The sequence below is a fragment of the Theropithecus gelada genome, chromosome 8, assembly GCF_003255815.1.
Source record: "Theropithecus gelada isolate Dixy chromosome 8, Tgel_1.0, whole genome shotgun sequence".
NCBI classification, from domain to species: Eukaryota; Metazoa; Chordata; class Mammalia; order Primates; family Cercopithecidae; genus Theropithecus; species Theropithecus gelada.
The window spans coordinates 146,974,732-146,997,911 of record NC_037676.1 but is presented as its reverse complement, the minus strand read 5'-3'; the positions used below and the strand labels follow the sequence as shown (position 1 = coordinate 146,997,911).

General features: G+C 47.1%; 1 protein-coding gene across 3 annotated transcripts in view; it reads left to right on the top strand.

Annotated features, from left to right (window-relative positions):
* Positions 1–185: 185 nt before the first annotated feature.
* ZNF251 (zinc finger protein 251) overlaps positions 186–23,180 on the top strand; it is a 36,157-nt gene continuing 13,162 nt past the window's right edge. Inside the window, exons 1-5 of one of the 3 annotated variants that reach the window (XM_025395314.1) lie at positions 191–402; positions 976–1,083; positions 1,457–1,586; positions 2,007–2,120; positions 14,184–14,264. In XM_025395314.1, coding sequence (XP_025251099.1) covers positions 1,051–1,083; positions 1,457–1,586; positions 2,007–2,120; positions 14,184–14,191 — 285 coding nt within the window. In that variant the 5' untranslated portion in view covers positions 191–402; positions 976–1,050 and the 3' untranslated portion in view covers positions 14,192–14,264. Of the gene's footprint in view, positions 1,084–1,456; positions 1,587–2,006; positions 2,121–14,183; positions 14,265–23,180 lie in introns of those variants that run through there. The other 2 variants (XM_025395313.1, XM_025395312.1) reach the window with 2 other exon arrangements.

The following is a 23,180-nucleotide window of genomic DNA, read 5'->3' as shown; positions in this document are numbered from 1 at the left end:
GGAGGGGGTTTAGGGTTGGCGCGAGGCGGGCGCGGCCCGGACGAGCAGCGTCACAGCCCCAGACCCTCCGCTCAGCTGCCGCGGGCTCTCGCCCGCCGACCATAGACGGCGCGGGCCTCCCGTCATCCCAGAGCGGCCCGGGAAGAATCCGGCGGGACCGCGGCTGGTTTCCGGTTCCCGGCGCTCTCCGAGGCGCACTGGGGCCCCGCAGGGGGCGGGGAAGTCTGCGTGTGCGCAGCTCGGCCCGGCCCGCCCTATTCCTCCCGGGCCCGCCCTCGTCCTCCGGGGCCCGCCCCCTCCCCGGCTCAGGACCGGGTGCTGTGGGCGGGTCCACTCCGGGTTCGGTGCGGCTGCGCAGCTCCTCGGCGCTTTCTCGGTGGCTGCCCCGGGCCAAGCGAACAGGTGGGGCAGTGTTGGACCAGGAAGGAACGCCAAGCGGGCGGGGAGGCGGCGGCCAGTCCAGGAGGGGCCTGTTCTGGGTGCCGCGAGAGCCGCTGACGGGCTGCAGAGGCCGGGAGGAGGCGACCGCGGCGCGGCCCTAGGAGGCCGGGCTGAGGACCACAGCTGGCTTCCGGCCTCTCCCCGGAGCCTGGGGCCTTCGGCAGCACCCCCGTGGCCTCCCTCTCACGTCCTCAACCCCGGTGAGGCGGCACCCTCACGTGGCTCTTTGCCCCAGGTTGGCCCAGGCAGGTAGAACAGCCCTGCACCCCATTTCCAGGGCCTTCAGCAGGTCTGGACACGGGAACTGCCAGCTTTTCACCCCTTAGCCGGGAGTCCCTGGATCCCCCGCGGGCTCTGGCTCCGGCCGTTCTGGGATTTCAGGAGTCTCTGAGCAGTAGGGCACATCGGCCTATGCTGCATAGTGACCTGCTTCCCACGACCCAGGAGGCCACACCAACAGTCAGCTTCTGCCTCCTGGCCATCCTTCCACACCCCTGGTTGAATGGGGCTGAGCCCGAGTTCTCCCCACTGAAGGTAAGTTGGGGGAGACTTCAGGCCAGGGCAGTCTCCTGTCTTCTCTTGGAAACCACAGCAGCCCATGCGCACAGAATGTCAGCCACAGTCCAGCTTCCAGGGCACCAGGTGAGTTAACCCTCCTTCCTGCCCACCTTTTCATCTTCATCCCCTTCCCAGTCAGAAGCTGCTGTTCTCTGGAGCCGTGAGCCCGGCAACTGGTAAGGCCAGCCAGGGGCTCATAGCAACCGTGAGGAAAGGGTTCTGAGATGTAGACTCCCCCTCCCACAGGGAGAGGGGCTCTGGCTCAGCTGGGTCCCCGTGTGGCTGAAGTTGGCTGGTCCTCAGCGCTCTGAGCTGCCCCATCAGGGACCTGCTGATACACAGTTCATACTGACCACTGCAGGGCTCTGGGTAGTGGGGCTCCACCAGGTCAGAGTCCTTTTAGTGCAGGCTGCTGCCCAGTGGGCATGGCCCGGGCAGCGGCGATGTGTTGTTGCAGGAGATGCCGCTGACGTTCCAGGATGTGGCCGTGTACTTCTCTCAGGCGGAGGGGCAGCAGCTGGGCCCCCAGCAGCGGGCACTCTACAGAGACGTGATGCTGGAGAACTATGGGAACGTGGCCTCTCTGGGTGAGGCGCTCTGCACTTGGCCCGGTTCGCACTGGGGACCTCTAAGGAGCTTGGGAGGCTGCTTTGGCTCTTTGGATCCCAAAGAAGAGGGTCCTGCCCCTTGTCCCAAGTATCAGTCTGATCTCTACAGAAGGAACATTTCCCATGGGAAAAGCCTGCCTTGCTCCTCAGTTCTAGGGACTTCGCTCCCTGTTGCCAGTGGCCCCACTGGTGTCCCTCCAGTGGCAGGAGAGCTAATGAGTGGATTCTCCTTCAGTACTTAGTCTCAGCCCACGGGCTCCCCTGACCAACATACATGCAGGCGTACACATGTGCACACAGGGCACATCTCTCCCCACCTGGCCTGGAAGACCCAGTGGGCAGTGTCCTGCCCCAGCTCCCCAGGCCATGCCAACTCACCAGTGTCCTCATCCTCAACAGGATTCCCTGTCCCTAAACCGGAGTTGATCTCCCAGCTGGAGCAGGGGAAGGAACTTTGGGTCCTGAATCTTCTGGGAGCTGAGGAACCAGAGATCTTGAAAAGCTGCCAGAAAGGTGAGAATTGATGGGATGCTAATCCTGGGAACAGCCTCCCAATCCTGCCTTAAGAGGCTCCAAGTGTGGGACAGCTGGGGCATGGTGTTCATGTTAATGGCCTCCTCCAGGGGCAGTCTCACAGATACAGCCCCCTGGACAAATGTGAGCATGTGCACATGCTTTAGAAGTTTTATCTTGCTGGTCTGTTTCTTTGCTTTAAAAAATACATATATTTTTTCTGATCATATTTTTGTTTTGGTGATTACCTTGATAACAACTTCGTTCTCTTCTTTATATAATATACTTACTTACTTTTGACAATAGATATTGGTTCCCTACCATGTCCTTTTGATTCTTCACCCCATTCTCTCCTTCATTTGCCAATTTTAGTCAGTAGTAGTTTTTTTTTTTTTTTTTTTTTTTTTTTTTTTGGAGACAGAGTCTCACTCTGTTACCAGGCTGGAGTGCAGTGGCACGATCTCAGCTCACTGCAAGCTCCGCCTCGCTGGTTCAAGGGATTCTCCTGCCTCAGCTTCCCGAGTAGCTGGGACTACAGGCACCCGCAACTACGCCCAGCTAATTTTTGTATTTTTAGTAGAGATGGGGTTTCACCATGTTGGTCAGGATGGTCTGGATCTCTTGACCTCGTGATCCGCCTGCCTTGGCCTCCCAAAGTGTTGGGATTACAGGCATGAGCCACCATACCCAACCAGTCAGTAGTAGTCTTTTTTTTGTTTTTGAGAAAGAGTCTTACCCTTAATTACCCAAGCTGGAGTGCTGTGGTATGATCTTGGCTCACTGCAACCTCCACCTACCAGGCTCAGGCAATCCTCCCACCTCAGCTTTCCAAGTAGCTAGGACTACAGGCACATGTCACCATACCTGGCTAGTTTTTTTTTTTTTAATTTTTGTAGAGACAGGGTTTCACCATGTTGCCCAAGCTAGTCTTAAACTCCTGAGATCAAATGATCCATGTCGACCTCCAAGAGTGCTGAGATTACAGGCGTGAGCCACTGCACCTGACCAGTAGTAGTCTTTTTTTAACGTTTACCTTTGTTCTATTGAGTATACATCTACTACTTGATATGTCAGCTCTAAGTATTATCTTTGACTCCCAGTTACTGAGACAGTCAACAAGCTTGTTCTACTTTTCTCCCTTTTCCTCCTCATTCCTTTCCCAGTTTTTGTTGGTTATATTGTTTCTATAATGTATATATTGTAGAAACAATTCAGAACATATAACACTTTACCACTCATATCCGCAGCTTTGTTACTGTCTTTTATCTGCAGTTAAGTATGTTATTAATAATTGTTTACCTCTGGTCCTTTTACCAAAAATTTCCCCGTCTGTTGGTTGGCTGGAGCTTGTCTCTAGTTTGTTCAGAAAGGCTCGTGAAAAATACACCCCATATTTGTGCACATTCAAAATTGGTTGAATAAAGCCTTTGGTTTCTACATGTAAGAGCTAAGTCTATTGTAAAGTTATATCGTTTTCTCAAAGTGCAGCTTTAGGTGCATCTCACAAAATTTTAATATGTTGCATTTTCATTAACATTATAGTTCAGAACATCTAGTTTTTCTTGTGATTTCTTCTTTGACCCAATGATTATTTGGACACGCATTAATTTCCAAATAGTTGGTGTTTTCCTAGTTATCTTATTGTTATTGTCATTTAATTCCATTGTGGTCAGAGAACATACTCTGTATTATTTCATTCCTTTCATATTTGTTGCTTCCTGTTTTATGACCCCAAATGTGGTTTCTCCTGATACAAATACCGTGTGCACTGAAAAAGAACGTGTATTCTGACATTTTGGGGTTAGATAAATATCAGTTAAGTCAAGATGGTTGATGGTATTGTTTGTGTCTTCCGTATCCTTGCTGATTTTTTTGTTTGTTTGTTTAGTTATTCTTTCAGTTGCTGAGAGGGGGGTGTTAAAATACAGAAGTATGATTGTGGAATTGTCTTTTCTTCCCTTTAATTTTTGTAGTGTTGGCTTTATGTATCTTGAAGCTGTATTATAAGGCTCACTTGCACTTATGACTATCATTATGAGAGATAAGAGAATTCCTGTTTGTCTCTGGTAATACATTTTGTTTTGAAATATATTTTATCTAATATTAATGTAGCAACTCCTTCCTTCTTATACTTACTGTTAGCATAGTATATCTTTTTTCATCCTTTTAATTTCAACCTGTGTCTTTACACTTAGAGTGAATCTCTTGCAGATGTCATACAATTGGGTCTTGTTTCTTCATCCTAACAATCTTTTGTCTTTTAATTGTAGTGTGTAGTCTGTTAATGTTTAATGTAATTTTTGATACGGTTCAGGAATGCACTTGTGCATATTTTTTATTTACACTTACCTCTTCTGTTTTTTAAATTCCTTTTTCCTGCCTTTATTTGGGTTATTTGAATACTTTTTAGAACTCCATTTAAATTTTATTATTTGCTTTTTACATAATATTTTTGCATTATTTTTTACAGTGATTTTCCTAAGGTTTACAGTATACATAAGTTTCCACAGTTTACTTACAGTTCATTTATGTACTACTTCACATAAATCCAGAAATCTTGTAACCATCCTTCCCATCCTTTTCGTTATAGTTGTTATGCGTAATACATCTACATACATTTTAAACTCAGAAAGACAATGTTATAATTTCGGTTTTAAACAGTTATATAGTTTATAAAAAATTAAAAGGAAAAAGGCCAAAAAAATAGTATTTTAGCTGTTCTGGCATGTAAGGAGCTTAGAATTCATCACTGTGTCCTAACAAGTAAAAAGCTGAACAAACTGAAAAATCAACAAATCTTAGCTCTATCAGAGAGGTGTGAGGTCAGAGGACAAGTCACTGCTCTCAAAATTGGAGAGGTATGGCCGGGCGCAGTGGCTCACACCTGTAATCCCGGCACTTTGGGAGGCTGAGGCAGGTGGATCAATTGAGGACATGAGTTCAAGACCAACCTGGCCAACATGGTGAAACCCCATCTCTATTAAAAACACAAAATTAGCTGGGCGTGGTGGTGGGTGCCTGTAATCCCAGCTGCTCGGGAGGCTGAGGCAGGAGAATTGCTGAAACTCAGGAGATGAAGGTTGCAGTGAGCCGAGATTGCACCACTGTACTCCAGCCTGAGTGACAGAGCGAGACTCTGTCAAAAAAAAAAAAAAATTGGAGAGATAAACAGGCAGATACAAAGAATCACAACCACAACTTGTGAGCAATAATCTCCCAGGGAACCAGTGGCCAGATGGGTAAGCCTAAAATGTAATTGGCAAATTGCTAGAGGCTCAGTGTGGACAACTCTGAAAAAAAAAACTCCAGGGAGACCCAGTCATGGGAGGACCCCATGCTTTTGTGAGTTTTACCTCCAGGGGCTCTATTAGGTACTGACAGTGAATATCAGAGAAAAATCTCCTTGTGCTTCTGGCAGGAGGAAGTGAAAAGGAACTACTTGGGAATATACCATTCTGTTCTTAACCAGACCTGCCCTCAGGAGAAACAATTTTACCAGGGCCTAACCTGCTGGTGTTTTTATCAGAACTTAACCTATCTGGGGGAAAGGAAATAGCTAACACTGGCTACTTCTAGATATTCTGTCCCACCTGATGGTGGGTGGGGGAAACTGAAAAGCACTTGGGAAGTTCATAGTCCAGGGACACAAGCTCGGCAAGACTGAGCCCTACTCGTAGTGTCATAGAACACTTTCCCACCCCAACACCTGAAAACATGGTGAAAGCCCTATTTACTGCAATTCCTTTTACCCACTATATCATGTCTACCTATCAACAGAAAATTACAAAGCATACTAAAAGGCAGAAAATACAGTCTGAAGAGACTGAACAAGCATTAGAACCAGAGTCAGTCGTGGCAGGAGTGTTGGAGTAATCAGACCAGGAATTTTTTTAAAACTATGATTAACATGCTAAGGGCTTTAATGGAAAAAGTAGACAGTATACAAAAACAGATTGATAATGTAAGCAGAGAGATTAAAATTGTAAGAAGCTGGATGTGGTGGCACATACCTGTATTTGCAACTCATAGTGTAGCAGGATTGCTTGAGCCCAGGAGTTCAAGGCCAGCCTCGGCAGCATAGCGAGATTGTCTTTCTTAAAAAACAAAAAAGAAAATAAAAGAAAATTTAAAGAATTTTTTAGATGCTAGAGAGCAAAAACACCGTAAGAGAAAGGAAGAGTGCCTGCGATGGACTCAGTAGTAGATGGGACAGGGCTTCCAAGAGATTGTTATTTGAAAGTGGACTTGGATTAGCTCTAAATGCAGATTGCAAACCAATTTAAAAAGTTAAAAAAGAAGTATAGTTGATATGCTAAAAAAGGATACAAAATGGAATTACATATAATAGAATGCTCAGGTAAACCCACAAAAGGTAGAAAAAGCATGGAAAACAGAAATAGGAATGAAGAACAAGGGCAAAAAGTAGAAAATGGTAACAGATGTGGTAGATGTTAATTCAGCAATATCAGTAATCACCTTTTTAATTTTTTTTTTTTATTTTTTTGAGACAGGGTCTCACTGTCCCCCAGGGTGGAGTGCAGTGGCACAGTCCCAGTCTGTTGAAAGCTTTGACCTCCCAGGCTCAAGTGATCCTCCCACCACAGCCTCCCGGGTAGCTGGGACTACAGGCATGTACTACCACACCTGGCTAATTTTTGTGTTTTGTAGAGACAGGGTTTTACCATATTGCCCAGGCTGGTCTCGACCTCCTGGTCTCAAGAGATCCACCCACCTTGGCCTCCCAAAGTGCTGGGATTACAGGCATGAGCCATCGTACTCAGCCAATAATCCCCTTTTTAAAAAGTTATTTGTTTTTTTAGAGATGGGGTCTTACTCTGTTGCTCAGACTAGAATGCAGTAGCTTGATCATGACTCACGGCAGCCTTGACCCCCTGGGCTCAAGCAATCCTCCCACATCAGCCTCCCGGGCAGCTGGGACTACAGGTACATGTCACCACATCCACCTCTTTTTTTATTTTTGTAGAGATCAGGTCTCACTGTTTTGCCCAGGTTGGTCTCAAACTCTTGAGCCTCAAGCAATCCTCCTGCCTTGGCCTCCTAAAGCACTGGTATTACAGGCCACAGTGCCTGGCCCCAACTGTGTTTTCTATAAGGAACCAACTTTGGCCAGGAGTGATGGCTCACACCTGTAATTCCAGCACTTTGGGAGGCTGAGGTGGGAGGATCCCTTGAGCCTGGGAGTTTGAGACCAGCCTAAACAACATAGTGATAACTCATCTCATCGAAAAGTTAAAAAACTTAGCTTGGTGTGATGTTGTGCACCTGTAAGTCTCAGCTACTCAAGAGGCTGATGTGGTAGGATTGCTTGAGCCCGGGAGGTTGAGGTTGTAGTGAGCTGTGATTGCACCACTGCATTCCAGCCTGGGCAACAGAGCAAGACCCCATTGCAAAGAAAAAAGAAACCTGCTGTCTCATGACAAGATCTTGCTATGAACAAAAAATAAAAGAAGCTCACTTTAAACATAAAAACACATATATATTAAAAGTAAAGGGATGGAGAAAGACAGTAATCCAAAGAAAGCGGAAATATCTTACTACTTTAGACACAGCAGACTTCAGAGAAAGGAAAGTTATTGGGGTAAAGAAGGGCATTACATGATGATAAAGGGGTTGATTCGTCAGGAAAAACGTAACAGTTCTTAAGGTGTATGTGCCTAACTACAGCATCAAAATATGTGAGGTTTGCCAGGCATGGTGGCTAATACCTGTAATCCCAGCACTAGGAGGCTAAGGTGGGCAGATGACTTGAGGTCAGGAGTTCAAGACTAGCCTGCCCAACATGATGAAACCCCATCTCTACTAAAAACACAAAAATTAGCCAGGCATGGTGGAGTGCGCCTGTAATCCCAGCTACTTGAGAGGCTAAGGCAGGAGAGTCACTTGAATCTGGGAAGTGGAGGTTGCAGTGAGCCAAGATTGCACCATTGCACTGCAGCCTGGGCAACAGAGTGAGACTCCATCTCAAAAAAAAAAAAAAAAGTGAGGTTGCCAAGTGTGGTAGTCATGCCTGTAATCCCAGCACTTTGGGAGGCCAAGACGGGCAGATCACTTGAGCCTGGGAGGTTGAAGCTGCAGTGAACTATAATCACGTCACTGCACTCCAGGCGGGGCAACTGAGTGAGATCCTATCTCTAAAAACAACAAAACCAGCTGGACATGGTGACTCACGCCTATAATCCCAGCACTTTGGGAGGCTGAGGCGGGTGGATCACCTGAGGTCAGGAGTTCAAGACCAGACTGACCAACATGGAGAAACCCCATGTCTACTAAAAATACAAAATTAACCAGGTGTGGTGGCTCATGCCTGTAATCTCAGTTACTCGGGAGGCTGAGGCAGGAGAATTGCTTGAACCCAGGAGGCGGAGGTTGCAGTGAGCCAAGATTGCACCATTGCACTTCAGCCTGTGCGACAGAGCGAGACTCTGTCTCAAACAACAGCAACAACAACAAAATATGTGATGCAAAAACTGATAGAACTACAAGGGGAAGTAGATGAATCACTGTCTACAGTTGGAGACTCCAGCACCCTCTATCATAAATGGACAGATCCAGCAGGATGTAGTTGAATTTAACAGCACATCACATCAATCAACTGGGAATAATTTACATCTGTAGACTGCTTCATCCAGCAATAGCAGAATGCACATTCCTGCCAAGCTCATATGAAACATTCACTAAGACCACATTCTGGGCCACAAAACCTACTCTAACGTAGTTAAAAGAATAGAAAACATACAATGTCTGTTCTCAGACCACAATGACATTAAACTAGAAATGAAACCAAAAAGATAGCTAGAAAATCCTAAAGTACTCGGCAAATAAACAACACACTTCCAAATAACACAAGTCAAAGAGAGCTCAAGAGAAATTTTAGAATATTTTGAATTAAGTGAAAATGAAAATAAAACTTACCAAAATTTGTGGAATGCTGTGAATGCAGTGCTTAGAGGGAAATGTATAGCATTGATGACTGTATGTATTAGAAAATGGGAAAGATCTAAAATCAATAATGTAAGCTTTCACTCTAGGAAACTAGAAAAAGAAGAGCAAATTAAATCCAAAGTAGACAGAAGAAAAGAAATAAAAATTCAAGCAGAAATCAATGAAATGGAAAACAGGAAATCAATAGAAAAAATCAACAAAACCAGAAGATGGTTTGAAAAACAATAAATCAGTAAACCTTTAGCCAGACTTAAGAAAAAGAAGAGAGAGGACACAAAATACTAATATCAGAAAGGAAAGAGGGGACATCACTACAGAGATGTCCCACAGACTTTTAAAGGGTAATAAAAAAAGATGAACAACTGTGCCCAAATTTCATAAATGAACCAATTCCTTGAAGGACACAATCTCAAACACGGGAAGAAATAGACAATCTGAATAGGGCTATGTCTATTAAATAAGTCAAATCAACAATAACCTTCCAAAATAGAGTCCACTGGGCTCAGATGGGTTCACTTACGAGTTCTACCAAACATTTAAGGAAGAAATTATACCAGTTCTCTACAATCTGTTCCAGAAAATAAAAACGGAGGAAATACTTCCTAACTCATTATATGAGGTCAGCATTACCCACCCAAATGCCAAAACCAGACATTACAAGAAAAGGAAACTACAGACAAACGCCTTTTGTGAACATAAATGCAAAAATTCCAACAAAATATTAGCAAATCAAATTCAATAATGTATAAAAAGAATTATATACCATGACCAAGTGGGATTTGTCCCAGGTTAACAAGGCTGGTCCAACATTAGGAAATAAATTAATGTAATGTGATATACCACATCAATAGGCTGAAGAAGGATCACGTGGTCATATCAGTAGATGCAGAGAAAGCATTTGACAAAAGCCAGCCTCAATTCATGATTACAAATTCAACAAACTAGGAATACAGAGGAACTTCCTCAAGTTGATAAAGAGCATCTACAGAAAACCTACAGCTAACGTCATACTTAATGGTTAAAAAAAAAAACTTAAAGCTTTTCCACTAAGATTAGGAACAAGGCATGGATGTCCCCTCTCACCACTGCTGCATTGCACTAGAAGTCCCAGTTAATGCAGTAAGACAGAAAAGGAAATAAAAGGTATACACATTGGGAAGGAAGAGATAAAAACTGTTTACAAATGATCATCTGTGTGGAAAATCGGAATGAGTCAGCAAAAAGACCTCCTACAACTAATAAGTGATTGTAGCAAGGTTGCAGGATACAAAGTTAATATACAAATGTCAATCATTTTCCTTTATACTAGCAATGAAGAAGTGGAATTTGAAATTAAAAACACATTATTTACATTAGCACCACCAAAGATAAAATACTTAGGTGTAAGTCTAACAAAATATGTGCAAAATCTATGAGGAAAAATACAAGACTGATAAGAATATATCAAAGAAGAACTAAATAAATGAGATATTCTATGTTCATGGATAGGAAAACTCAGTATTATCACGATGTCAGTCCTTCTCAGCTTGATTTATGTATTCAACACACTCTCAATCACAACCTCAGGGGCTAGTTGTGGTTTATAACTATAATCCAGCACTTTGGGAGGCCAAGGCAGGAGGATCGCTTGAGCCCAGGTGTTTAAGACCAGCCTAGGTAACATAGCGAGACGCCATATCTACAAAAAATTTTTTTTGTTAGCTAGGCCTGGTGGCATGTGCCTATATTCCCAGCTATTTGGGAGGCTGAGGTGGGAGGACTGCTTGAGCCTAGGTGTTTGAGGTTTCAGTAAGTTATGATCATGCCACTGTATTCCCGCCTGGCTGACACAGCAAGACCATGTCTCTAAAAAAAAAAAAACCCCAAAAAACTCAGCAGGTTATTTTGTGGATATTAGCAAACTGATTCTGATGTTTATAAGGAGAGGTAAAAGACCCAGAATAGTCAACTCAATATTGAAAGAGAAGAGCAAAGTCGAAAGACCCATGCTACCCAATTTCAGTACTTTGACTGTAAAGCCACAGTGATCAAGACAGTGCGATATTGGTCAAAAAAACAGAAAAAATAGATCAGTGAAACAGAGCAGAGAGCCCAGATATAAACCTACATAAACATATGCAACTGAGCTTTGACAAGGGAACAAACACACCTCAATGTAGAAAGGATAATCTTTTCAACAAATGATGCTGGAACAACTGAACATCCACATGCCAAAAAAAGAGAATCTAGACACCCTTCGCAAAAAATTAACTTAAAATGTGTCTTATTCTGCTCAGACTCAATACCACAAGCTGGGTGCTTAAAACACTAACTTTCCTCCACTTCCCTTCCCCTCCCCCTCCCCGTCCCCCTCCATATGGAGGCTTTGGTCACCCAGGTCAGAGTGCAGTGGCATGATCTCAGCTCACTGCAACCTCCAGCTCCCGGATTCAAGTGATTATCCTGCCTGAGCCTCCCGAGTAGCTGGGATTACAGGCACCTGCCACCATGCCCAGCTGGTTTTGTACTTTTAGTAGAGATGGGGTTTTGCTATGTTGGCCGTGCTGGTCTTGAACTCCTGACCTCAGGTGATCTGCCCACCTCGGCTTCCCAAAGTGCTGGGATTACAGACGTGAGCCACCATGCCCAGCCTTATTTTCTTACAGTTCTGGAGGCTACACATCCAAGATCAGTGTGTTAGCATGGTTAGTTTCTGGTGAGGGATCTCTCTTTCTGGGTTACAGATGACTGCCTTCTCACTGTGTCCTCACATGGCAGAGAGAGAAAGGGCAAGTTCTTCTAAGAGCACTAATTCTGCCATGACGACCCTCATGACCTCATCTAACTCAAATGATCTCTCAAATGCCCCATCTCCAAACGTCATCACATTGAGGCTTCAACTTGTGAATTTGGGGTGAGCAGGACACATTTCATTCCATAGAAAAATGGATCATCTAAATATAAACCACAAAACTATGAAACTTCTAGATGATAATATAGGAGAAAAAGAGATGACCTTGGTTTGACAATGAGTTTTTAGGTGCAACACCAAAGGCACAATCCATGGAAGAAATAATTGACAAGCTGTACTTCATTAAAATTAAAAAATTCTGCTCTGTAAAAGACAACATCAACTTTGGGATCTCTACTAAAAATACAAAAACCAGCCGGGTGTGGTGGCAGGTGCCTGTAATTCTAGCTACTCCAGAGGCTGAGGCAGGAGAATCGCTGGAAGCTGGGAGGCAGAGGTTGCAGTGAGCCGAGATTGAGCCACTGCACTCCAGCCTGGGCGATAGAGTCAGACTCCATCTAAAAAAAAAAAAAAAAAAAAGACAATGTCAAGAGAATGAGAAACAGTCCATAGATTGGGAGAAGATATTTGTAAAAAGCACATATAAACTACCGTTATCCAAAATATGCAAAAAAACTCAAGAAAACGAACAGCCCAATTTAAAACATGGGTTAAAGGCCTGAATAGACTCCGGATGGAAGGAGATACCCAGATGACAGGCGGGCATTGTGAGATCAGTGTCATATGTCTCTAAGGAATTGCAAATTAAAACAATGAGATTCCACTGCACACCTACTAGAATGGCCGAAATCCACGTCACTGATAACCCCCAGTGCTGGCCAGGATGTGGAACAGGAACTCCCATTCATTGCAGGTGGGGGATCAAAACGGTGGCCACTCTGGAAGACAGTTCGACAGTCTTACAAAACTAAACATACCTTTACCATGTGGTCCAGCAATTTTGTCCCTTTGTATTTACCCAAATGAATTGAAAATTTATGTCCACACAAAATCCTGCACACAGATATTTATGGCAGCCTTATTCATAATTTCATAATTACCAAAACTCGTAAGCAACCGAGATGTTCTTCAGTAGATGAGCGGGTAAATAAACCAGTGGCATATGCAGAGAGTGGAATCATATTCAGGGATAAAAAGAAATGATTGACCGGACACAGTGCCTCATTCCTGTAATCCCAGTACTTTGGGAGGCCGAGGTGGGCGGGTCACTTGAGGTCAGGAGTTCAAGACTAGCCTGGCCAATATGGTGAAGCCCCACAAAAATTAGCTGGGTTTGGTGGCATGCACCTGTAATCCTAGCTACTAAGGAGGCTGAGGCAGGAGAATCGCTTGAACCCGGGAGGCGGAGGTTGCAGTGAGCCGAGATGGCACCGCTGCACTCCAGCCTGGGCGAAAAGGTGAAACTCAATCTCAATAATAAAATAAATAAAATATAAATAAAAATAAATGAGCCACCAAGCTATGAAAAGACAGAGGAACCTTAAATGCACATTACCAAGTGAAGGCAGTTAGTCTGAAAAGATTATACAGTTGGCCTTTGAACAACATGGGTTTGAATTTCCCAGGTCCACTTATATGTGGATTTTTTCAACCAAACACAGGTGAAACCCACATGTCCAGAGGGCTGACTTCATGTAAGTGGATTCTGAAAGGCCAGCTATGGAACTTGAGTATGCATGGATGTGGGTATACATGGGGGGTCTCGGGCCGAATCCCCTTTGTTTACCAACGGACACCTATACTGCATGATTCCAACTATATGACATTCTGGATGAGGCAAAACTAGAGAGAGCAAAAAGGTCAGCAGTGCCAAGGAGCAGAGAAGCAGGGTGGAGCCAGAGGATTTTCAGGGCAGTGACACTAGTCTATATAGTACTACAGAGGTAGATGCAAAACCCATAGATCACGCAGCTCCGAGAGTGAGCCCTAAACTGAGAGTTTAGATAGTAATGATGTGTCAGTGTGGGTTCATTCATTGTGATGCTGTATCACTGTGTTGCGGGAGGTAAGTAGTGGGGGAGGTGTGTGTGGGGGGGTGTATGTAGGAACTGTGTTTTCTGCTTAATATTGCTGTGAAATGCTCTAAAAATAAAAGTATTTTCAAACAATCTCGTGTTTCCCCAGATTTTCCATCTCTAGTGCTCTTCATCCCTTTCTGACGATCTGAGTTTCTAGCTGGCATCATTTCCCTTCAGCCTAAAGACCTTTGCATTTCTCATGGTGCGAGTCTGCTGCCCCAGTTCTTAGTTTTCTCGTGTATGAAAGTACCTTTATTTTGCTTTTTTTTTTTTTTTCCTTTTCCCATTCAGCACTTTAAAGCTGCTATTTTACTCTTTTCTGGCCTCCTTGGCTTTCGATGAGGAGTCACCACGGGAGCCCTGGCTGGTGGTGTGTCTTGGGTCACTCTCCTGCTTTCCAGGCGAGCTGCCTGTCGGTTCGGTTCCCAGCAGGTAGACTCTGATGGGCTGCAGCACCGGCCTCTTGGGTTTTCCTCTGCTAGGTGTTCATACAGCATCTTGATCCTGTAGATTTCTGTCTTTCATCAAATCTGGGTAACTTTTGACCATTATTTCTTCACATTTCTTTCTGTACCATTCCCTCTCTGGTCTCCTTAGATACCAATTATAAGTGACCATTTGAATTATGTAACAGGTTTGTAAGGCTATTTATTATTTTAAAAATATTTTTATCTGTATTCTTCCGATAATTTCTGTTCATCTTGATTAAAGTTCACTTACTCTCCTTTATTGTGCCCATTCAGCTGTTAGTCCATCAAGTAATGCTTTATTTCAGAAATTCTGTTTTTCAGTTCCAGGATGACCATTTTATTTTTTATTATTTCTGTGTCTCTGCTGAGACTTTTGACTCCCTGAGATTTTCCTGTTTTGTTTTACTTCACTGAGGATAATTATAATTCCTGTTTTTAAATCCTTGTCTGTTAGTTTCAACGTCTGACTCATTTCAGGGTCAGATGGCTGATTTCCTTTTCTCACAAAAATGTGCTCTATTTTCTTGGTTCTTTATGTGTTTGTTAAATTTGGAGTAGAGACTGTGGATTCTGTACGTATGGGTATTTGTGTATCTGCGTCTGTGTGTATGTACGTGTTTACACATGTGAGTATGTGTGTGCGTATGAGTGTGTGTGTACCTCTGTGCAGCTGGTCACCAGCATGTACCTTTACAAGTTACATTTTGCTGGCATTATCCGCGAGCTGTCACCACTGTGGCCTGGGCACCGAGCTTTCTGAGGCTTGTGTGTTGGCTTGTCCCAGGGCTCTGCCATCGTCAGTATTGGCCCCGCTCACAGATACTCTTTCCTGGGTTGGGCCAGCTCCTTTTGGACACTTTAGAGATCCATCTCGGGCCCATCTGCGTTTGTGGTGCTGCTTTTCTGTGGCCCCTTCCGGCTACTGGGACTGTTCCCTTTTGGCATTGCATTTGGCAGCACTTCTGAGAGGCTCAGCCTCCAGGGCCTCCTGTTGTCCTTTTTTTTAAAAAAATTTCATTATTTTTATTTATTTATTTTTTGTTTCTGTTTTTTGCTGGTTTTGTTTGTTTGACACGGAGTTTTGCTCTTCTTGCCCAGGCTGGAGTGCCATGGCGCCATCTTGGCTTGTCACAGCCTCCGCCTCCCGGGTTCACGGGATTCTCCTGCCTCAGCCTCCTGAGTAGCTGGGACTGCAGGCGCTCACCACCACGCCCAGATAATTTTGTATTTTTAGTAGAGACGGGGTTTCACCATGTTGGTCAGGCTGGTCTCGAACTCCTGAGCTCAGGCAATCTGCCCGCCTCGGCCTCCCAAGGTGCTGGGATTACAGGTGCGAGCCACCGTGCCAGCCTATTTTTACTTTTTTGATATTTAGTCTTGTTCTGTTGCCCAGGCTGGAGTGCAGTGGTGCCATCTTGGCTCATTACAACTTCTGCCTCCCGGGTTCAAGTGATTCTCCTGCCTCAGCCTCCCAAGTAGCTGGGACTATAGGCGCCCGCCACCACGCCCTGCTAATTTTGTTTTTAGTAGAGACGGGGTTTCACCATGTTGGCCAGGATGGTCTTGAACTCCCTACCTCAGGTGATCCACTCGCCTCAGCCTCCCAAAGTGCTGGGATTACAGGCATGAGCCACCACGCCCAGCCTGAAAATGCAGTTTAAAAAAAAAATTCATTTTGCTTGTTTGTATTTTTCTGTTGTTATTTTTATGGTTTCTTGAAGACATGAGAAGATTCAGAGCTAAACTTTGTTCCCACTGGGACCAGATAATGAAATTCTTTTTGTTTTTTTGAAACAGCCTCGCTGTGTCACCAAGGCTGGAGTGCAGTGGCGCGAACTTGGCTCGCTGCAACCTTACCCTCCCCGGTTCAAGTGGTCCTCCCACCTCAGCCTCCTGAGCGGGACTACAGGTGCACTCCACCACACCCAGATGATGTTTGTATTTTTAGTAGGGACAAGGTTTCACCATATTGATCAGGCTGGTCTTGAACTCCTGGGCTCAAGCAATCCACCTGCCTTGGCCTCCCAAAGTGCTGGGATTACAGCATCAAAACACATGAGGTTTCTGGGTGCCGTGGTCACGCCTGTAATTCCGGCACTTTGGGCATTTTTGTTTCCATTTAGTTCATATGTCAAGCATAGGCTATCTCAGCAAAATAAGATTCCTAGCATCCCTGGGCTCTATATTTTGTAGAGAGCTCTGTAGGTTGGAGTCTAGTTGCAAGTCCATAGTTGAGGCAGAGGCAACCCTTTTGATCCTAGTTTGTGGGGGGTGGAGTTGTGATTTGTGATCCTAGTTTGGGGGGTGGAGTCATGATGGGAGTCTGCAGCGGGGAGGGTCTGTGTTCTCAGTGTTGAAGTTGGAGCGATGTCATCCCCCTTGAGATGGGGGCCATCCCGGTGGGTGGATGGTGTGCCCCTAGTTGACCACCCCTGTCAGGAAGGCCTTGTAGTTCCCTGGGAGGGCTGCTCTGCGCATCTCTGGTGCTGTTTCAAGTATCACCCTGCATTTATGGTGATCCCTCGCAGACTAAGGTGAGGAAGCCCTAGGAGGCAACTTCTTCCCAAACAGGTGCCCCCACAAGGTTGCCCTGCACAAGAGAACCGTCCTGTTTCCACAAACAGGTGCCCCCCGAGATTGCTTTGGACGAGAAAACTGTCCTGTTTCCACTTGCCTGACTGAGTCTAAATCTATGGGCAGAAGGCAGTTTGGACTCGCAGGCATGTTGCATCACAAGGCTGCCAATTCGACTGACTCGGCCAGGTCCTCCAACACCATGAGCAAGGGGCCGGGTACGAGTAAAGCCACACACCCTCCTGGAGTTTGGGAAGACCCTTCGTGTCAGGTCAGCCTGCCGCAGGTGCCATTTCCATGCAGCAAGGTGGCACCTGCCTGTGCTGGGTGGGAGGCGTCCCGAGCTGTGGCGTGGTGGGGATCGGAGTCCACAGGGGTGCTGCTTCCACTCATTGTGGGACCCTCAGTTTCTAATTGCGCCCAATAGGCAGATAGCATTTGCCTTTCTAGGGGGCATATCGAGCTGCTCTTTGGGGCTCATTTAGTTCAGAACCCTATGGGCAACCAGGTGGACCATGTTTTCTCCACAGACTCCATGAGGCAGAGTGGGTGTCGCCAGAGCTTCCACGCAAGAGTGGGACCTGGAGGCATGGTGGCATGGTGTGCTGGGCTGCCTGCCAGGCCGGGCGAGGGCTGTGGGGCCTCCCCACTGAGAGGTGGTTGCTTTACAGGTTATAGCATAAAAGGGTCTGGGTATTAGAGTAAGATATGGAAACTCTTGTCTCCAAAACATGAAGAATCCAAATCGATGTGTCTGTCGAAGACCTGTGGGTGGTATCAGTGTCAGTAGTTTATGTTTAACAGTTAATAGGATCTGCTGCACCCTGACCAGACAGTGCCCAAGAATTTTACTGAAGGCACTGGCCCCTGTATTTTATGTGGGGTGATACCATAACCCTTTTTTTTTTTTTTTTTTTTGAGACGGAGTCTCACTGTGTCACCCAGGCTGGGGTGCAGTGGTGTGATCTTGGCTCACTGCAAGCTCCGCCTCCCAGGTTCACGCCATTCTCCTGCCTCAGCCTCCCAAGTAGCTGGGACCACAGGCGCCCACCACCACGCCCAGCTCATTTTTTGTATTTTTAGTAGAGACAGGGTTTCACTGTGTTAGCCAGGATGGTCTCGATCTCCCGACCTTGTGATCCGCCTGCCTCGGCCTCCCAAAGTGCTGGGATTACAGGCATGAGCCACCACGCCTGGCCTCATAACCATTATTTTTATTTATTTATTTATTTTTGAGACAGAATCTCGCTCTGTCGCCCAGGCTGGAGTGCAGTGGTGCAATCTCTGCTCACTGCAAACTCAGCCTCCCGGGTTCACGCCATTCTCCTGCCTCAGCCTCCTGAGTTGCTGGGACTACAGGCGCCTGCCACCACGCCTGGCTAATTTTTCGTATTTTTTTTTTCTAGGTAGACACAAAGTTTCACCGTGTTTGCCAGGATGGTCTCGGTCTCCTGACCTCATGATCCGTCCACCTTGGCCTCCCAAAGTGCCGGGATTACAGGCATGAGCCATCGCACCTGGCCATCACCGTTATTTTTCAGCTGGGTTATGATGGTGTGTGAATGTGAACAGCTTATTCAGAAGGAACCTTTTAACAGGAGGTCATCAATACAATGCCGTAAATGACAGTGTGGAAGAGATGCCTCATCCAGGTCTTGTCTGCAGAGGTTTGGGGCACTGGCTGGGCTATTGGGGACCTCGCTGGAAGCTGAGTAAAGGGATATTGTGTTCCTTTGAAAATGAAGGCAAATTGTGGTTGAGACTCCTCAGTAATAGGTATAGAATAAAACATATTGGCCAAACCAAGGACCACAAAGTGTGCACCTGGGACCATTGGAATATCTTCAATAATTTGGTATCTTAGTTAGAGGGGCCTTTGTTGGAGAAACTTGGGCATGTAAGTTTCAGTAATTAATAAGTAAGCGCCACTCTTTGGAACTAATTTAGGGTACAGGCTAGACTATGCTGTTAAAGGGAGAGAGAGTGGTTTTGTAACCTTAGCCTTTAGCATGTTTTTAATGACTGGGCACAGGCCAGCACACCTTGTTTTAAGGGATATTGAGGGGTGTGCACCGTCTTTACTGGACGTGGCAAGTGGACGGGTTCCCAGTGGGCAGCTGCAACCAGAAGGGCCGGTGACTTAGGTTTGTTCCAGGAGCATGAGGGCACCCACTCCCATGATGGAAGAAGAGAGAGCCCGTGGGTGGCAGATGTTTAATAAAAGTAGTGCCAATGGAGGCATCTAAAGGGTCGTGAGGGGCCAGGCGCGGTGGCTCATGCCTGTAATCCTAGCACTTTAAGAGGCCAAAGCAGGCAGATCACTTGAGACCAGGAGTTCGAGACCAGCCCGGCCAGCATGGTAAAACCCCGTCTCTACTAAAAATACAAAAATTAGCCGGGTGTGGCTGTGGGCACCTGTAATCCTAGCTACTCGGGAGGCTGAGGTGGGAGGATTGCTTGAGCCTGGAAAGTCAAGGCTCCCGTGAACCAAGATCATGCCACTGTACCCCAGCCTGGGCAACAGAGCAAGACTGTCTTAAACAAAATAAAATAGGCTGGGTGCGGCGGCTCACACCTGTAATCCCAGCACTTTGGGAGGCTGAGGCAGGTGGATCATCTGAGGTCAGGAATTCAAGACCAGCCTGGCCAACATGGTGAAACCCCATCTCTACTAAAAATACAAAAAAGTTAACCACGCATAGTGGCAGGCGCCTGTAATCCCAGCTACTTGGGAGGCTGAGGCAGGAGAATCGCTTGAACCTGGGAGCCGGAGGTTGCAGTGAGCTGAGATTGCGCCACTGCACTTCAACCTGGGCAACAAGAACAAAAAAAAAAAAACTCTGTCTCAAAAAAAAAAAAAATAATAAAATAGGCCGGGCACGGTGGCTCACGTCTGTAATCCCAGCACTTTGGGAGGCTGAGGCGGATGGATCATCTGAGGTCGGGAGTTCAAGACCAGCCTGACCAACATGGAGAAACCCTATCTCTACTAAAAATACAAAAATTAGCCGGGCATGGTGGCGCATGCCTTTAATCCCAGCTACTTGGGAGGCTGAGGCAGGAGAATCACTTGAACCCGAGAGGTAGAAGTTGCGGTGAGCTGAGATTGTGCCATTGCACTCCAGCCTGGGCAACAAGAGTGAAACTCTGTCTCAAAAATAAATAAAATAAAATAAAATAAATAAGTAAAATAAAATGAAGGTGAACTCCCGAGGGTTTGTTCGTGATTCCCTTTATTTTAAAAGCTTTCCCTTTTTACATTTTGTAGGCTCCTCAGAAACTGCTGTGACTTGGGTCCCCTTATAAAGTACTGAAAGTTTTTCTTGCCCCAATTAATAGAGTAGTAAAAGGCAATTGTCCCCTCAGAGTGGGACAGTCCCTGGAGGACCACCAAGTCCCCAGGCTAAGGGATGAGGAGGCTGCCATTCTCTCAAGTCGGGAAAGGAGGGAGGGTATTAGTTCCGTGAGAACAGGCTGTCGAGTGTCCTCAGCCTTCAGAAATGTGGCCGCGTGGCCAGGCGCGGTGGCTCAAGCCTGTAATCCCAGCACTTTGGGAGGCCGAGACGGGCGGATCACGAGGTCAGGAGATCGAGACCATCCTGGCTAACACGGTGAAACCCCATCTCTACTAAAAAAATACAAAAAACTAGCCAGGCGAGGTGGCGGGCGCCTGTAGTCCCAGCTACTCGGGAGGCTGAGGCAGGAGAATGGCGTGAACCCGGGAGGCGGAGCTTGCAGTGAGCTGAGATCCGGCCACTGAACTCCAGCCTGGGCGACAGAGCGAGACTCCGTCTCAAAAAAAAAAGAAAAAAAAAAAAGAAATGTGGCCGCGTGAGCCCAGGTGCTTATTTTCTGGTTGCCCCATGATGAGGGCGTTGGGCACAGCCACCCATCTTGGGGGCCCATGAGGGTCTGGTTCTTAGTCCTGGGATTTGGGGAAGTTTCCAGGTGCTCAGGGAAAATAATGGTGAGGCCTGGGTCCCACTGTGGGGGGCCAGGGTCAGTCGAAGTCAGGCTGGGGGCCCTCAGCAGGTGACTGCTGAGCACCAGGGAGCAGCTGCCCATGTCTCGCCTTTGCACGTGTCTTGTCCAGAGCTGCCATGTGACTGAGGGGAGCCTCTTCAGGACTGGAGACAGTCCCAGGGTCCCCCGGCAGTGACATTCAAAGAGACAACAGACCCCTCGCACTGTCTGCTGTCACTCAGCAGGAGGTGGGTGTGGTCTCCAGGGCACCTCCATAGTGAACTCTGGCTGTTGTCACTGGTGGGTGGTTGAGTCCGGGCCTTGCCTTGAGTATCCACAGCAGGGAGCCTCGGAGTGTGCCCGTCGTCCCCACCCGGTAAGGCTTCCTCATCAGTGGTTTTTCTGATTTGTGGGCATGGGATTGGCCACATTGAGGGACAGATGTGGGGGATCTGGGCCAGTGTCCTGGAGGAATTTAGTACACATTTCTGTGGGAGTGAGCACTAACTCTGACCCGGTGCTAAATGCCCTGAGTCAGCCCCCTTTTCACTCTGTCGACGGAGTCTCACTCTGTCACCCACGCTGCAGTGCAATGATGCGATCTCAGCTCACTGCAACCTCTGCCTCCCGGGTTCAAGCAATTCTCCCACCTCAGCCTCCCAAGTAGCTGGGATTACAGGCGCACTCCACTACCGGCCAGCTAATTTTTGTATTTTCAGTAGAGATGGGGTTTTACCATGTTGGCCAGGATGGTCTCAAACTCCTGACCTCAGATGATCCACCCTCCTCGGCCTCCCAAAGTGCTGGGATTACAGGCATAAGCCACCGCGCCTGGACAGTATAAAATCTCTTTTTTTTTTTGAAACAGAGTCTCGCTCTGTCCCCAGGCTGGAGTGCAGTGGTGCGATCTCAGCTCACTGCAAGCTCCGCCTCCCTGGTTCAAATGATTCTCCCACCTCAGCCTCCCGAGTAGCTGGAATTACAGGAACCCACCACCACACCCAGCTAATTTTTGTATTTTTAGTAGAGACGGGGTTTCTCCATGTTGGTCAGGCTGGTCTCGAACTCCTGACCCCAGGTAATCCACCCACCTTGGCCTCCCAGAGTGCTGGGATTACAAGCGTGAGCCACTGCGCCCGGCCTGCAAAATCCCTCAAGGCAAATTTGAATTTTCTACCATAGAGGAATTTTGGTCTCCAGTTCTAATTCCCCCGTCCCCTGTGATTTTGACATTTTTTAGATTATTGCCAGATGAATCTGAGGGTGACCTCTGTGTGTCCCTACCTCGCAGGCAGCACCTCCCTCTCCAGGGTGTCCCAGCGGCCTCTGTGGGACCAGGGTCAGCACCCACCAGCGCCTTCATTTTCTGGTGTCAGGGTCAGCCCCAGGCCTCAGGACCACAGGACCAGCGGCACCAAGTACAGCCCATGCTGTTGCTGTGAGCCTTGCACTCATCTAAGAGCTGGATGGCGGCCTCCAGTGTCCGGTGGGGGCAGGGACTGGGTGCTCAGGGCATTTGCTTTTGCCCACCAGTCCATGCCAGGGATTAGACCCGTGAAACCCCCTGGAGTTGGGGGACAGGGCCGACAGGCACAGGGACAAAGCATGGATATTTGCAAGGGGTCATGGCCAGCCCTGCAGGGATCGCCCATGGTCTGGGTCTGCAGTAGACCTGGATACCTGTGAATGCCGCGGGAGGTGTCCATATAGCCAGGAGCTCCCCTCAGCTCAGCACTGGGACAAAGGAAAACACCAGGCAGGTGTGGCATGGGAAGGTCCCAACAGAGGGACCGTGGTCTGAGCAGGTGCCTCCTCGGTCAGGATATCGGAAACACAGAGCCACCCTTACCCGCCCAACAGCCATTTAGGGTGCACAGTTTAGGCATCTGGCATGTACAGCCTAAAATTCTGCCGGCTGCCGGCTGCCGGCTGTGGGACCGACCCTAGCGGCATCTCTGTTCCCAGATGTAGTTATCCCCACTGGCAGTGACTTTAGTCAGCCAGGCGCAGCTGAAAGGCATCTCGCGCAGCCACTGTGATAGCTGTTCCAGGGTTTTTCTTTTATTCTTTTTTCCTTTTGTTTCTCTTGAGAAAACCTCTTCAGTGATCAGACACAAGATGGAAAATAAGGATTTTCTTACTTACAGGTCTTGGGGGTACATGGCACGCCTGAAGGCCACATGGAGGTCGGCGTGAGGAGAGAGGATGGAGGGTGAGGATCTGGGGCATCTGCCTCTCCTGGGTTCCAGGGTGTGGGTGGAAGCCCAGGTGGAGAAGAGGG